At 36.8% G+C, this 16,786-nt stretch overlaps 2 protein-coding genes across 2 annotated transcripts in view; both read left to right on the top strand.

Annotated features, from left to right (window-relative positions):
- LOC149032920 (uncharacterized) overlaps positions 1-16,786 on the top strand; it is a 164,759-nt gene that overhangs the window by 41,195 nt on the left and 106,778 nt on the right. The gene's annotated exons all lie outside the window — the stretch shown is intronic.
- On the top strand, positions 3-7,434 carry LOC149032926 (uncharacterized). The gene is made up of 4 exons (XM_089171417.1): positions 3-477; positions 553-1,214; positions 1,274-2,044; positions 6,958-7,434. The coding sequence occupies exons 1-4, from the start codon at positions 3-5 to the stop codon at positions 7,432-7,434; spliced, it is 2,385 nt and encodes a 794-aa protein (XP_089027543.1).

Genomic DNA, 16,786 nt, shown 5'->3' with positions numbered 1-16,786 from the left:
TAATGAAACCGGTTGTGAATTATCTTAGGTCAAAAGGTTTAAAGTCAGTTGTTTATTTAGATGATTTCTTGTGCATAGGAAAAGATAAAGCTAGTTGTCGAGAGAATACGATTCAAACGATCGCGTTACTTAAAAGTCTTGGTTTCCTTATAAACTACGAGAAAAGTAATTTGAGCCCGAATCAGACTTGTAAATTTTTAGGTTTAGAAGTCGACACAGAAAAATTTTGCATAAGACCGACAAGCGATAAACGAGTCAAGGTTTTTGAGTTATGTAACAAGTTCTTGTTTAAAGAAACGTGTACTATTCGTGAATTCGCGCAGTTTATTGGAATTTTAATCAGCTTATGCCCCGCGGCTGAGTATGGTTTTGCAAACACGAAACTTTTAGAGAGAGAAAAATGTTTTGCGCTCATTTTCAATAATGGTAATTATGAAGCAAAGATGATCGTGTCAGAATGGGCCCGCAAAGATATTTGTTAGTGGCAAGCGAACATTTTCAAAACAGAGAGTAAAATTAAAACTTTCAAGTTTAAAGCCGAAATTTTTACAGACTCGTCGACTTCGGGCTGGGGGGCTGTAAGGGGTAGTAAAATAATACACGGGACTTGGAACAAAAGAGAAAAAAAGCTTCATATCAATCATTTAGAATTACTCGCGGTGTACAAAGCGCTTGAGGTTTTAGGCGAGGGTCTACATGACTGCGAGGTATTATTGAGAATCGACAACACGACGGCCTTGTCTTATGTAAACCGAATGGGAGGCATAAAGTATAGTAATTTCAATTGTTTAGCAAAGAAAATTTGGCAGTGGGCCGAAAACAATAGGATTTGGTTGTACGCATCGTATATCAAATCGAAAGATAATAAAGTAGCAGACGCCTTATCAAGGATCAGTAATGTAGACACCGAATGGGAATTGTCGAACCGCGCATTCAAAGAAATTGTTAAAAAGTTTGGTCAACCTTCAGTTGATCTTTTCGCGTCTAGGTTAAATGCAAAATGTAACCGTTTTTTCTCGTGGCATCAGGACTCTCAGGCAGAAAATATAGATGCGTTTACGGTAGATTGGGCCAGTTGCGGTTTTTTCTATGCTTTTCCACCTTTTTCATTAATTTTAAAAGTGTTACACAAAGTTAAAAGAGATAAAGCGGAAGGAATAATAGTAGTCCCAGATTGGAAAGCCCAACCGTGGTACCCTGTGTTATTAGAGCTAGTGACAAGCGAATTAGTTATTTTTAAACCTAATAAAGATTTGTTATTATCACCTTTCAGGACGACGCACCCTTTGAAGCAACGCCTTTCATTAGTGGCCGCGAGAGTTTCAGGCAAAGCCTGTTGAGAAAAGGAGCACCGATAGAAGCATTAGACATTATGATCGCATCCTTATCAGACGCGTCGATAAAACAGTACAGTTCAGGAATAAAGCAATGGTGGGAGTTTTGTGCCAAGAAACAATTAGATCCTTTCAATACTCAAGTAGATCAGGTTTTAAAGTTTTTAACAGAAAAGTTTCGCAGTGGTGCATCTTATGGTACGCTTAATACGATTAGATCAGCGATCTCGCTCATATCGAACAAGAGTTTAGGCGACAACTCGTTAGTAAAACGGTTTTTTGAAGGAGTGCATAAGCTTCGACCATCACGAACAAAGTACAATGTTACATGGGATGTCAATATTGTACTGGACTACCTGGAGCCATTATTTCCGTTAGAATCTTTAACGTTAACACAAGCTAGTTACAAAACCTTGATGTTACTCGCTCTTGCTACGGCGCACCGAGCGCAAACCTTTGCAAAAATCAAAATTGAAAACATTCGAAAAACGCATTCTTCGATAGAAATTTTGATTACAGATTTGATTAAAACCTCGGCCCCAGGTAGAAATCAACCAGTCCTTATATTACCATTCTTTGAAGAGAAACTTAGTTTATGTGTAGCTTCCAATATTTTAAATTATATTCAGAAGACGAGTGAAGTGAGAAACGGCGAGAAGAATTTGTTTTTGAGTTTAAAGAAACCCCATAAAGAGATAGGATCACAAACCGTAAGCAGGTGGTTGAAAACCACACTAAAAGAGAGCGGGATAGATACTGAGATTTTTACGGGGCACTCTACCCGGCACGCGTCAACTTCGGCGGCCTTGTCACGAGGTGTAGATGTAAGTGTTATTCGTAAAACGGCGGGATGGTCGAGAAACTCGTTAGTTTTTGCAAAATATTATCATCGCGAGATAAGCGAAAATACGGAATTTGCAAGGTCAATTATAAGATAAAAATCAAAACAATATGTGATTGTTCGACCAAAATTAGATTGATAGAATATAAGTTTGTTAATTTTTTAAATTTATCCTAGTCCTTGTCCCTCCTAAAATAAAATTGCGACTCTAAACAACTACATGTAATCTTGAGAACGAGCATGAAGTATAATTGACGATTAAACGAACTTACCTGTAAGTGAAGTTCGATCGTAATTATACGAAGTGCTCGTTCGAAAAGATTACATCCCTCCCATAATGCTTACTCAGCATCATTCCCTCCCATATAAAAAAAAAAAAAAAAAAAAAAAAAGAGCAATTTTATTTACACACAGTCTCTAAATTAATGAAGTATCATATAGAAGGGACATACGAAGGGGAATTTTCATACGCTAAAGTTGTGACATCTAGCGCCCAGAGGCGATACTACATGTAATCTTTTCGAACGAGCACTTCGTATAATTACGATCGAACTTCACTTACAGGTAAGTTCGTTTAATCGTCAATAAATATAAGATATCCTATATATTTTTGTATCCTTATATTATGTAATACATAAAAACTTCTTCAGACAGATCTCTAGCTCATCGTCACTGTTTATATTCTTGAAAGATAGCATTATGTACTCAGAGTCGTAGAATTATCGTTTTCTTAAAATAATTATCGCATAAAAATTATACAATTTTTTCCATGTTTTAAACCAAAATGTTATAAATTTCTAATACCACACTGTAAAGGAGAAATATGTAAATATTAATTTGCTTCGGTCTTTTTTTTTTTTTTTTTTGAAAAAAAAATGAAAATAATTGTGTTGTAAAATAAATGTCTCAGCTGTAGATTTTTAAGCGCCAAATACTAATGAAAATCATTATAAATTTTATATTGAGGAGACGCGTCGATCGCTTGAAGGGAAAACAGTGTGCGTGGGTGTAGTGTGAGAAAATATAGTTTGAATAAGTGTAAGGTGGCATCGAAAGGTGATTAATAGAGGGAGAAAATAGAGGAAAGTGAGGTGGAAAAAGGGCTTAGTGGAAAGAGATAATAGGAGTGGAAGTTGGTTAGAAGTAGAGGTGAAAAAGGAGTGAGGTATAAAAGGTAGTGGAGGTTAGAGTGAGTATAGAAAAGAAGAGCGTATGGAGATAGAAGCGCCAAAAAATGACAACGGGAGGGAGAGTGGTTTGAGGGAAAGTGAGATAGGTCGGTCGGTAAAGAAGGGTTCTGAAGGGAGCGCAGGAGAGGTAGGTGTGGAAAAGGAGGAAAAGAAGAAGGACAGAGGAAGACCGAACAGGGCGCTGACCTGGTCTAGGCACAGATCAGAGAGTACAGGAGAAATAAGAGAGATGATATCGAGAAAGAGAGAGTTGAATTCGCCGGAGGAGAGGGAGAAGGTGATAAAAAAAAGTACAGGGCAAATGGAAAGTGGGGGGGGTCAGTAATGGGGGGGCCACAGGAAAAATATGCGAATAAGACGGATAGAGAGTTGATGTTGATTATGATGGAAAAAATGACGAAGGTGGAGAGCGAGATAAAGCAAGAGGTAGGTGGCAAAATTGAGGATGGAGATAAGGGAGATTAAAAGAAAGGGAAAGGAGTGGGAGAAAAGAAGTCAAGAGTTAGAAGTAAGACTAGAGGAAAAATTACAGGATTGGAGCAATAAATTACAGGAATGGGAGAACAATACAAAAGAAGGAAACAAGGGGGTTGTGGGAGGCAGTAGCGAGTTAAGAATGGAAGCAGGAAAACAAACGGAGGTAGAGAAATGGGTAAAAGAGGTAGAAAGAAGATGTGAAAAGTGGGAGGCGGAGGAAAGAAAAAGATGTGTAATAATAAGGGGGTTAAAAAGAGATAGAAAAGGTTTGGAGAAAGAGATGGAAATTTTTTAAGCGAAAATTGGACATAGAAGTCAAGGTAGAAGAAGCGAATCTGATGGGGTATGAAAAGAAAATTATAAGAGTGAAACTGAGCAAGAGAGAAGAAAAGGAGAGTATTATGCAAAATAAGAAGAAGTTAGGAGATGAACCGGTATATTGAGCATGACAGATCAAGGGAGGAGAGAATGGTTCAAAGAGATATAGTGAACCAGGCGAGGGAATTAAGAAAGCAAGGAAGGAAGGTGATAATACGTTATAGAAAATTGGAAATAGACGGAGTGTGGTATAGATGGAGTAATAGAGAAAAGAAGATAGTGAAGGAGAAACAGAGTTTTTATATGACAAAAGGGAGAACAGGAACTAGGTGAAAGGGAGAGAAAGAAGAGAAACAAGAAGAGGCAAGAAGGAGGAGGAGGGAAAAAACAGAAGGGAAAAAGTATAGAGACAAAGGAAGGGAGAAGGGTGAGAATAATGGCATGGAATGTAGCAGGGATAAGGAACAAGGAGAAGGACTTTTGGGAATATTTGGAGAAATTTGATATATTGGGACTGCAGGAGACGTGGTTAGACAAGAAGGGGTGGGAGTAGACGGAGGATTCATTTCCAAGGAATTACAACTGGATAGTGCAAGAGGCGAGGAAGGATAAAATGAAGGGTAGATACAGGGGTGGAATGATTGCTGGAGTAAGAAAGGATTTAGAGATTGTGAAAGCAGAGGCAGGTAAGGAGGGAATGATACAGCTTGAGATAATGATGGCGGAAGAAGAAATTTAGCACATAATAATTGTATACAACAGAGGGGGAGAGAGGGAAAAGCTGAGAGAAGTGGAGGAACGCATAGAAAGGAAGGAAGGAAAGAGGTTGCTAATAGTGGGTGATTTCAACGCAAGGATTTCGGATAAAGGAGGAACATGCTGGATGGGGGAAGAGGAGAAATGAAAATCAAAGGACAGGGTGATAAACGCACAGGGGTATGAATTGCTGAAGATGGTAGCGGAGAACAGTCTGGGGATACTGAACGGAAGTAAGAAAAATGATGAAAAGGGGGAATGGACTTTTGTAAGCAAAATAGGAAGTAGCGTCATAGATTATGCGATAACGAATGAAGAAACATGGGATGAGATAGAAGAAATGCAAATAGGAGAGAGAACAGAATCGGATCACATGCCGATAGAAATAAGGATAAGGGAAAAAATAGTGGATAGTCTAGAGGAAGGAAAGAAAAAGGAGAGGATTGAAATAGAAGACTGGTCAGAGGAGGGAATAAGGAAGTTTAGAGAAAAGCTAGAAGGTGTAAAGTTTGGTAAAGAAGGAGTGCAGGAAGAGTTAGTAGAATTGATAGAGAAAATAGTTAGAAGAGTTAGTTAATATTAGTTAGTTAATATAGTTAGTTAATAGAAGAGTTAGTAAAATTGATAGAGAAAAAAGAGTGCAGTAACAAAAAAGAGAATAGAATCAGGTACATGGGGAGAGGAAAAGAAAAAATGGTAGGATAGAGAATGTAGAGAAAGTAAAACGAGCCTGAATAGAAAACTGAGAGGATTTAAGGAGGGAAAAGTTGAAAGGATAGAATATGTTGAGGAAAGGAAAAGACACAAGAGAAAATTCAAAGAGAAGGAGGAGGCATATAGGCAAACAGAAATTAGGAAGGGTATGGAAATAAAGGATGAGAGGGATATTTGGGGATACATCAGAAGGGAAAGAGGTAAAAGAAAAAGGATAGAAGAGAATATAACAATGGAAGAATGGAAACAACACTTTATGAAGCAATATGAGGGGACGGGTGAGAGGAAACGACAGGAGAGAGGGATAGAGATAGAGATAGAAGGAGAGGATACGAAGGAAATAGAAATAGGAGAAGTGGAACAAGCAATAAGGAAACTGAAGAAAAAGAAAAGTCCGGGTGTAGATGGGATAAGAAACGAGGTGTGGATATATGCGAGTAGGGAGGTTAGGGAGAAATTAAGAAAAATCATAAATGGAAGGTAAAGGGTGGCCAGAAGAATGGAAAGAAGGAATAGTATGTCCAATTTTCAAGAAGGGAGATAGAAAAGAAGTAGGTAACTATAGAGGAGTGACATTGATGTGTACAGCATACAAGATATATGCAGCGATAGTGGAAAAGAGATTAAGGGAGGATGCAGAAAGGTTAAAATTAATTCCAGAAACACAATCAGGATTTAGAAAAGGTAGAGGGGGAATAGATAATATATATATTTTGAAGACGGCAGTAGAAAAGGCAATAAACAAAGAGAAAGGAAAGCTTTTCGTAATGTTTGTAGTTTGAAGGCAGCCTTTGACAGGGTAAATAGGGAGAAATTGATGGACTATTTGGAGAAATAGATGGTGGGTAAAGATATAATTTACAACGTAGGGAAGATATATGAAGAAACGAAGAGCAGGGTAAGAGTAGGGAAGAAGATAACAGAGGAGTTTTGGACGGAGAAAGGTGTGAGGCAGGGGTGTCCATTGAGTCCACTCTTGTTTATTATATTTATTGCAGACATAGAGGAATATTTGCGGAGAAGACAGGAGGGAGGAATAACGATAGGAGGGAAGAGAATATACACCTTGGCGTATGCAGATGATCTGGCGATAATAGCGGAGACGGAGGGGGAACTAGAAAAAATGATGAAAAGCGTGGGGAGATATTGCAAGAGGAAGGATCTGGAAGTAAACACGGAAAAAACGAAGGTTATGATGTTCAGTAAGGGAAGGAGCAGAAAGAAAAGAGAGTGGTTCTATAATGGGAAAGAGATAGAGGTGGTAAGGGAGTTCAAGTATCTAAGAAACACGTTTAGGTACAATAACAAGGAAGAGTCGCATATTCAGGATGTAAGAAGGAGAGCAGCAGCAGCTATGGTACAAGTATGGAGCATTGGAGAGAGGAAATTTGGTGGAGACTTTAGGAGAAGAATGATAATGTTCAATGCGATGGTAAAGAGTATATTCATGTATGCTGTGGAAATTTGGGTGGTAAAGGGGAGGAAGGAGTTAGAAAGAATACAGGAGAGGTACTTAAGGAATATACTAGGACTGGATTTAAGTGTACCGTTATATTTGATAAGGGAGGAAACGAAGGTGGAAAGAATAGCAGTGGAAGCAGGAGTAAGGGTGATTAAGTATGAAGAAAAGATTAAGAGGGCGGAAAATGAACTTCTGAGACATTGCAGGAGAGAGATGGATAGGGAGAAATGGGAGGAAACGAGAATGGGTAGATTGAGGGAAAAAATGTATGAAAGAGCAGGACTAAACAGATGGGAAGCAGAGGCAAGAGATGATAATGGACAGAATGTGGCAGAGATATGAAGAAATAAAGTGGTAGAAGAGGAAAGAAAGGAAAGGGATAAAAGGATAGAAGAATCAAAGTACAACAGGGAATATGGAAGATGGAGAACAGAAGGGATACCAAAATATCTGCAAGAAAAAAGTAAAGGGAAAAAATTGAAAATGATGGCAAGATTCAGATTAGGGAATGAATGGAGGGCAAGCAGATACTGGATAAAAGAGGATGAGAAGATTATGTGCAGATTGTGTGGGATAGAGAAAGAGACAGGAATGCATGTGATGAGGGAATGTAACTATTCGGAAACGGAAGAGAGGATAGAAGTGTTGATAGGAGAGGAGGGAAAGGGAATGGAATGGATGAAGGAATTATGTAGAAGGAGAGAGCGGTGTTAAGAGGATGTGGTAGTAAGAAGAAGTTAAAAAAGGTGTACTTGTGTATAGGTGTATTTGTAAAAATGTATATTTGTAAAGAGGTATTATATTAAAACGGGTCGACGCACCCCATGTATCCCGAAAGGGAATCATTATTTTAAATAAAAAAAAAATATAAATTTCATATTTTTATTAATTATATCTGTAAGATTTATTTAAATTTAAAATAGAAATATTTATTATAAAATAACAAATATTTAATTATTAAGGTCTAATATAATAATAAAGAGATAGAAAAGAAAAAGGAAAGTAAGTAACAATAGTTAGAAATCTTAAGCACACTCGTATTACACTCTTTCACTTACAAATAGTCGCACCGAATCAAGAAGGCGAAGACCACATTCTTCGCCGCGCTTATATACACATTCACCCCACCAATGGTCCTAATCACTTCCGTCAATCATTCTCGAAATCTCCAGACTATTCCCGACCGATAAACAAAAGACCTTTTCCCGATTTCCGGTTCAGGAATATTCGAGAGACTTCGGGGTGCACGCTCGCTTTTCTTTCTTACTAGACACACTCATACTCATACCGCTGCATGCACTCACACTTATACCCATATCGCTGCGCGCACTCACACTCATATCCATATCGCTGCGCGCACACACACTTATACCCATATTGCTGCATACTTTTACACATCTTTCACATTCATCAATTGTTTTCACGCACACCATACACTCGCACTCTTCGTCTTTCTCTCACTCTCACATATCTAACTTTAAAAGCTTAGTTAATTTGGAAAAAGATAAATTTTTTTATTGTTGATATCTCTTATTACAATGCTATGTAAAAAAAAACATAAGTTGTTTATAAGAACAATTTTTATTCTCATAAATTTTTTTGAGAATCTGATTCTAATTCGCTTAAAATGATGATAAATAAATATTATTATGTTTAATTATTTATTGTAATATAAAAGTATAAGCACTCAAATAATATGAAACCTTTAAAACACCATTTTTCCAGAGAATGAGACGAATGTACAATATCAATAGTAAGAGTATTGTAGGATTTATATACAATATTATAATATTGTTACCAAATAGATCATAGGGCACCAGTATTATCTTGGGATGGGGTAATTGACAAAAACTATCACTTTTTAAATTGTATCAATGAAGATAAAATGTCGACTAAGGAAAGATAATTTATTAATTAATAAAATCCAATATATAATCTTTTATTCTATATATTAATTAATAAATAAAAGTCTATATATTAAAAGTCAGTGCCACATTATGTTTGTCTACTAATAATTCTGAAACTGCTTATCTTATCTTAATGAAATTTGTTTTATTACATGCGTTTTTTTCCAACTTAGCACCTAGCATAATATCAAAACACCAAACATTTATTTCTTTAATTCATTGTACTTAATAACATCAAATAATCTATTTTATATTTACATATTGCAATAATATCATAATCACTAATCATAATAAAACAAATAGAAACATTATCAATCTGTAAGTGCTATGTAGTGAACGATGTTTTTCCGTTCGTATTTTTGCACGAAAGTCATAGCTTCCTTTATATATTCTTGCATGTAACGTGGACTGCCTATGTACGATGATAATAGAATGACTAAATTACCAATTTCTGCGGTGTCGGCGTTGTTTACAATAGCGTCACGCAAGTGAATGTATTCTTACGCACGCAGTTACTGTTGATTAAATCGTAAATATCGTAGTCGCTCGCTCTCTATCTTCACGTACATGTCTACTATGAGTTGTTGGCAAAGTTTACGACATCGTAGGATGATGTTATCCTGACCGCGTCTAATCATCAACCGATACGCATAGTAATCCTTCGAGCTAACGTTCTTGTTTGTTTCAGCTCCTGTAATAATATATTCATAAATATCAAATTAAAATAGTAATGATGCTTATAATGAATAAAGTACTTGTTACGGAATGTCGTTGTTTAATATTTATGCAATATCCGTCTTGTCCTTTATAGAACATCAGCGGATATTGAAGAGCGTCGTATTTACGGTGTGTATCAGCGATGAACTGAAGATTACTATTTCTTCTTCGAATCACGATTTCTCGCGAAGCTGTATGGTCGCCAATCATGATTCCAGCAACGTTGTTAAAAATAGGTGCATTGAAATCTACCAATGTGCTTTCCAGCTGGTCTTTTATTAGGATTGATTATAAAAGCGTGATTGTCAGTTTCTAATTTGTGCATGTGTGATTTGAATATTTTCAACAACTCATTGTGCTCATTCAAAAGAGCGTCTAGCTCGCCAACGATGCGTTTGGCCTGAGGTGAATTGAGGTTATTGTAGCCGCAACGTGCTTCCACGCGATTATCGACTGCGTTTTTGGAGTCCTCCCCGCCCATAAAGTATATTTGCAAAAATTTATGTGGCTCGTTTGGCATTGGTAGCAATGAGCTTATTTTGTGATAAACTATGCCTTTGATTTTAAATGTTGAATTAAATAGTTGATCATTCTTACCATAATTTTGAACTATTTCAGTAGCTCCAAACGATGTCATTTGGAAACATGAATTGAATGTTCGAATTGACTTTAGGAACTGGTTAGAATCTGGATGCGTACCGATAAGTAAACCGTTCAATGGTTCTGGTAGTGTTTCAATAGCCGGTAGTTGCACTTTTCCTGACGCGCAACACATCCCGGGTGGCTCATTTTTAAACTTCAACGCATTACAATGCGGACATTCTGTGTCTATAGCACCAATACTTACTTTCAAATGAGAGTATTATTCAATATCGGGCTCATAATGGAATGCTAGACGAAGGAATGAATCGGATATAAATTCTCGATGTACTTGTTGGCGTTGTAGGTCATTTGATCTTATTGTGTTAATTGTGAATCGGCGTGCTTGTCTTTGTTTCAATCGTCCTAGCTGACACCGTTCAACACGTGCTTCTTGCGTCTGTGATTCCCGCAATTGCGCCGTTCTCACGCACTGATCTAATATATAAATTGTCTAGCTGGATTTCTTCGTCTGTTCTACGGGCTCTTTTATTTCGCATGGTTTTAGCATGAATCGTTAGACAGCTAAAATTGGACTTTCTGCGTTTTAGTGGCATACTGATAATATATTTGTTTTTTTATTACTATACCTGAGCAGATATATCAACTATAAAGACTTTTGGATAAATATGCTAAAATTAATAAAGAAAATTGAACATGTAAAAATTGAAAATTGAACACCTAATCAGATATATCAACTATAAAGACTTTTGGAGTTAGTGATTAGTTATGATTGGATAAATATGCTTAAATTAACACTTTGCAGGCCGCGCATTTATCGATGCGCCGTAACGCTTCCGCCGGCGAGATTCACGCAGGTTCTACTGCTCGCCAACGGTGATATTTACGCAATTTTTTGATACATAAGTAGTTGTGTTGAGGAAATGAGCAGGCTTAAAGAGAAGAACGCCGAGCATTTGCATTGAGTGGTCAGATTTATTTAAAAGTAACCGTACACCGCGTGTCGGTTAAGAGATTTAAATGAGAAGCCGTTGAGCAAATGACGTGTCGTATCTTTACACTGAAGTTATTACAATGAGAAGACTAGAGCAGGCCTGATTATATTAATCAGTCAAGAGCCGAACGATGATGATTGTATTAATCACACCGAACTTGTAATTAATGAGAAGACTTATGATTGAACTGAGGAAACACGTGTTGTTTGAATGAGATCGAGAGTACTAAAGAGATGACTTTTGTGATGTAATGAGAAGACACGTGTTACGTATGTAACAGCAAAGAGATAACTGACTGAGAAGCCGGCGTCACGATGATTCTTCAACTTTTTGGTTCTTTTACTTGCACATTCGACCATGTCTGCTGAATGTATCGTAGAAATCATCTTTATCAATTTTTTGCCCGAATTCCATTTTTGTACCAAAATTTTCCCTTTTCTACGAAATTCCATTGACTTATTTTTCAATGTAGCAGATTTTAAACAATTTGGCACTCCTCTGTTTACTCTAATTGTGCCACAGATGTTTGTTTTATGATTTAGTAACTCCTCTGCAACCTTTACACTATTGGAATAGTTATCCATATATACATCGTGCCATAAATTTAAATATGGCGATAGCACGGACAATATTGTCGCAATTAGCGATTTTCCTTGCGTGCAATATATTTCTAAATTGCATATATAACCAGATGTCGCCTCACACACCATACGGACTAAAATTCCATATTTTATAATTTTCGCAGGATTATATGTACGAAAAGATAGCTTGCCCCTCCATGGAATGATACCTTCATCCAGCGATAATTCTTTCTCGGGTTTATAAATTTTTTGAAACTTTTCTACCAGGTATAAGTAGACTGGTTTTATTTTATCAAGCCTTTCTTGGCAATGCTCATTATTACTGAAGTGCCAATACTTCCATAACTGCCAAAATCGGTTCCTTGGCATAGTATTCCCAAAAATAAGTGTATGTAATCCAGGGTGAGTAGACCAATAATCGTCTTGTTCTGGTTTTTTTTACTATTCCCATTAGGATAACAAGCCCTAAAAGTTTCTTCATTTCTACAACATTTGTATCAACCCAATCTTTGTTGATGCATTATTGTTATCATTATTCTGCTGATTATGATATAAGTTTGTTTGTGTGGCAAACAAATTAAATAAATCGTCCTCAATGTACAATTCTACAGTTGATAATTTATCTGGTGTGCATGGTACCTGTAACCCAAACCGTTCCAGGCAAGCATAAAAGTCAGGTTTAAAATCAACTTCTGACCAATCATTTGCCACTGAATTCTCTTCATCACTTTCTGATTCACTAATTATTGGTCTTCACTTATTTTTTAATCGTCTTACAATTATATCGCTTCCACTGTCCGAATCATTTTCACTATCACAGCAATTATCCTCTTCTGATAACAGATCAGCATATATTTCCTTATCTATATGCATTTTAAAGGATATCTAACGTAAGTTTCCTATATTTGAAGGCAGCGAAAGACAGTCTCAAACTAACAAAACACGCGTCCGCGAAAAATGATTTCGATAATAGACTCTGGTGAATGGAGAGAGGAAAACAGTTGAAACCAATGTTTCCTGATCGTCAAATGTTTTGCTATAGTATGTCTATCTATACAAACGTCGATGTGTAGCATCATCATTGGCGAAAATAAGTCACGCCAGTGTGATAGCGGCCGATAACCGTTGGCGAATAAAAGTCACGTCAGCGTGACAGCGGCCCGCAAAGTGTTAATAAAGAAAATTGAACATGTAAAAATTGAAAATTGAACACTTAATCTTATTTTTAAACCTTGAAAATGTTTTAGGTTAAGTGTGAAACTAAAAAGTCACTATTAAATTATTTGAAAAATTTTAAATACATAAATATTGTCGCCTCGATAATGAAGATAATAATTATATAGATAAATCTGAATATACGCACATTCATTTGTCTTCTTTTTCTCTTTTTTTTTTAATATCAAGCCAACTGCGCATGCCCAGTAACATTAGATCACCACTTACTTCACATCGAATAATTTTATCTTTTAAAGGAAAAATAATTATGGTGGGTCACCCTTATCACTCAAGGGGATAAGAAATATAAGAAACACTATTCTCATACCTACCGAATATACACAAAAAATTTCATATAAATCGGTCAAGTCGTTTCGGAGAATATGAATCACAAACACTGTGACAGGGGAATTTTATAGATATTAAGATAGATATAGAAATAGATTATAGATATGTATGTTGAAATCCGTGGGATAATAAACAAATTGTTTATTAAACTGAAAGTTTATTATACTGTGTTAATATCTGAATTACATACTTGTGCTCTTGACGGTGAACAACGACAATTTAGTTTATAGAGTACACATGCTCTATACAGCATTGTTCACACACACGCTCGTACACATATGTTCTGCATCAACCTTATACATACGCTTTCTATATCAATGTAAGCTCTTTTAGTGCCGCGGCGAATTGTACGAAAATAATCACGCGAAAATGACGAATTTGCAGAGGATTGGAAAAAGTATAATAAATAACTATTGGAAAAAATATAATAAAAACTAAACTAAGAATGATATTTACAAAATTCAAAATGCAGCGTATTTCGAGAGAAAGGTACAGTTATATAATGTCAATTGTTTTTTAATATTCATTTCAAATTATAATAATAACATCAATTTTAGATGGGAGAAAAAGTGGAAAAACAAGTTTTTCTTCTTCAAACAATAATTGCACTATAATCTTCGGCTGATCAATTTCATTCAGGTCACGCAGTATGAATTATAAGTATTTCATTTTCATTAATTTTTAATAAAATAACTAATATTAGTCCTTAGAACAAAAGGATAACAACATGATGCACGGCAAGCGTCAGACCGATCTACTACAGAACAAGTGGATCGTGTAGCTTGTATAACGTGACTGAAAAAACAGTTATGTATTTTTATAATATTTATAACTAGTTGATTTGTTACTTCAATTGTTTATTTTTCTTTTTATTATTTTTTACTTAAACACGCTTTTATAAATTTTCATAATCAATGCTAACCTTAGCATTGATGCTTACTGATGCATATACCGTGTAACCCTCTGTTGCAAAAATGCGTGATCCTCTCACAGGCCCACTATTCTTCCTACTACAAACAAGGCAATCTTATTCCCTCCTTCCAGAAAGTTTACGAATTCCTGGGACTACTACATCCCTCGATGTTTCACTCAATGCAGTTTCCGGATTTATCCTCTTTTTCTCCAACTATTCTATTGTTATCGATCAGATGATATTGGTTATGAATTCCAATCAAGTGATAACATTTCCTTCTTTATTTTTTTTGTATGAAATGTAGGTGTTATGGCCTAAATTCCTTAACTATGAGTCCTCTGGCAATTTGGTATGTGCTATGAAGTTGAGAATAAAGAGGTTAAGGTATCAAATGAAGCACATGATTGAGCTAATAAATGATGCGAAGCTTTATTGGCTCGTCAGGGAAAAGCCTTGCGGCATAAAAATCCTGAATGATATTTGATTATAACAATGAGAGTCCATCACGTGGTGTTACCACGTGGGAAAATACCGTCGATGTGAAATGTATATAATGGAAAGATCTCACCTCTCGTTCGCTTCGCTTACGTTCCTTAACTAATTTAACTTAATTCCTTTGATTTAGATATATATTTACAGGCGTCTAGTGATGGAATGAAAGAAGGTCCTTTTATACTGGCCCAGCAGGGCGTATGCGCTAGGGGTGCGAGAGATGGGGGTAACTATAAGAACGCTTCGATAGTTACTAGTATTGATGCTCGCAATGAGTATCGATCTATAGTTCTAATCGATAGAATTAGACGCGCGCGATTTAACTACATCTAATTTACCATATGATCATTTCGGATCGTACATACTCCCCCCGTTGAGAGCGTAACGATCAATAATATTCATAATACTTGTGTTATTGTTGTGCGCTTGTTACAATCAATTTTACAATACTTTCGACCTAGGTCACTTAATCAGTTAAATATACCGCTAGCTGTATAGGTTATTGAACATGTTCATTTCATAGCTTATAGCATAAGACGCGCGACATATTCGCTGAATCGCTCAGCATATCTCCGCTGACTTGCTTAGCATATCCGGATAATCGCTGGCTAGGCGATCCTCTTGTACGTACAAGAGAATAGTTGGGTCTTAAAGACAATATGAAAAATTAAGGATGGTTTATCAATGGACAAATAATTGTCGCATTGTTCTTGACAACTCCGTGACCGTCTTTACGGTGACCACTCGTACTATATCATCTTCTACTGGATGTATGCTCACGATCAGGCCTAACGGCCATCTCATGTATAGTTGAATTTTGTCAATGAGATTGACGGTAGTATTCCTTTGATTTTATGCTGAAGTGTAAATTTGAAAATAGCTTCGTTTTTGATTGCGAATGTGGTCTACTCGTCGTATGCGAAGAGAAGTTCGCTCACGTTTCGCCTAAAATGAAATTTGAAAGATTTGACTGCTGCCTTCCACAAACCTCCGAAATGAGATGAGAAAGGTGGATTGAAATGCCATGATCTACCGCGAAATCATGGACCTTTGTCTTATATTCGTCCGACTCAATCAGGGCGTATAACTCCCTTAACTGGTTATTAGCCCCTACGAAATTGGTTCCGTTATTTGAATAAGCGTGAGTTGGAAAAGCTTTTCGACTCACAAATCGCCGAAAAGCGGCCAAAGAAGCATCCATAGTAAGGTCGCTGACTAATTTGATGTCTACAGCCTTTATAAGTCATACAGACGAAGATGCGCCCGTATATTTTAACGCGACCCTTATTACGATACTTCTTTTCCTTCGCGTAGATCGGCCCGAAGAATCTACTCCGACATGGGAAAATGCAGTGGCTTCCTGCACTCGAGAGCTTGATAAATCCCCTATTTTATGCCGGATACCGGATGCACGGAATCGAATGCAACGTACGCAATGACGTACGATTCTTCGCACTTGATTCTTGCCGTCGAGGAGCCAAAATCGTTGGTTAAGGGCATAGAGGGTAGTCTGTATACCGGCGTGTAAGTTTCGTTCGTGGAATTTTCGGATAAGGAGATCGGTCATGTGGTGGTGTGAGAGTAATAATTTTGTATATTTCTCCTGGAATGTTTAAATTCGCGTTTAAAATCGACCTCCTACTCGGTATAAGCCTTCTTTGTCAAGGATCGGGTTTAACGCGGCGAGTTTTGTGTTACTGACTCCTCCCGCTGGTTTAAATCCTTAAAATAGGAGTTTCTCCGGAGCAGAGTTCTATGTATAGATCGCGGTTCGATATTTTGGCTCCGAGTGGATACTTAGTGCCTTCGTCTTTCGCGAGTTGTTTTATGGTTTGTATGGCGAGAAACGGTGCTGAGGCTATTTCGAATGTCACCGTATTGAGTTCGAACGTGCGAATCTATTCGTTATGCAACCAAAATATCCGT

Source organism: Polistes dominula, unplaced genomic scaffold (assembly GCF_049000335.1).
Source record: "Polistes dominula isolate Pdom_NZ unplaced genomic scaffold, Pdom_raw_medaka contig_246, whole genome shotgun sequence".
In the NCBI taxonomy this organism is placed as follows: Eukaryota; Metazoa; Arthropoda; class Insecta; order Hymenoptera; family Vespidae; genus Polistes; species Polistes dominula.
Note: the sequence above shows the minus strand (reverse complement) of the source record. Positions and strands in the feature narration are given on the sequence as shown.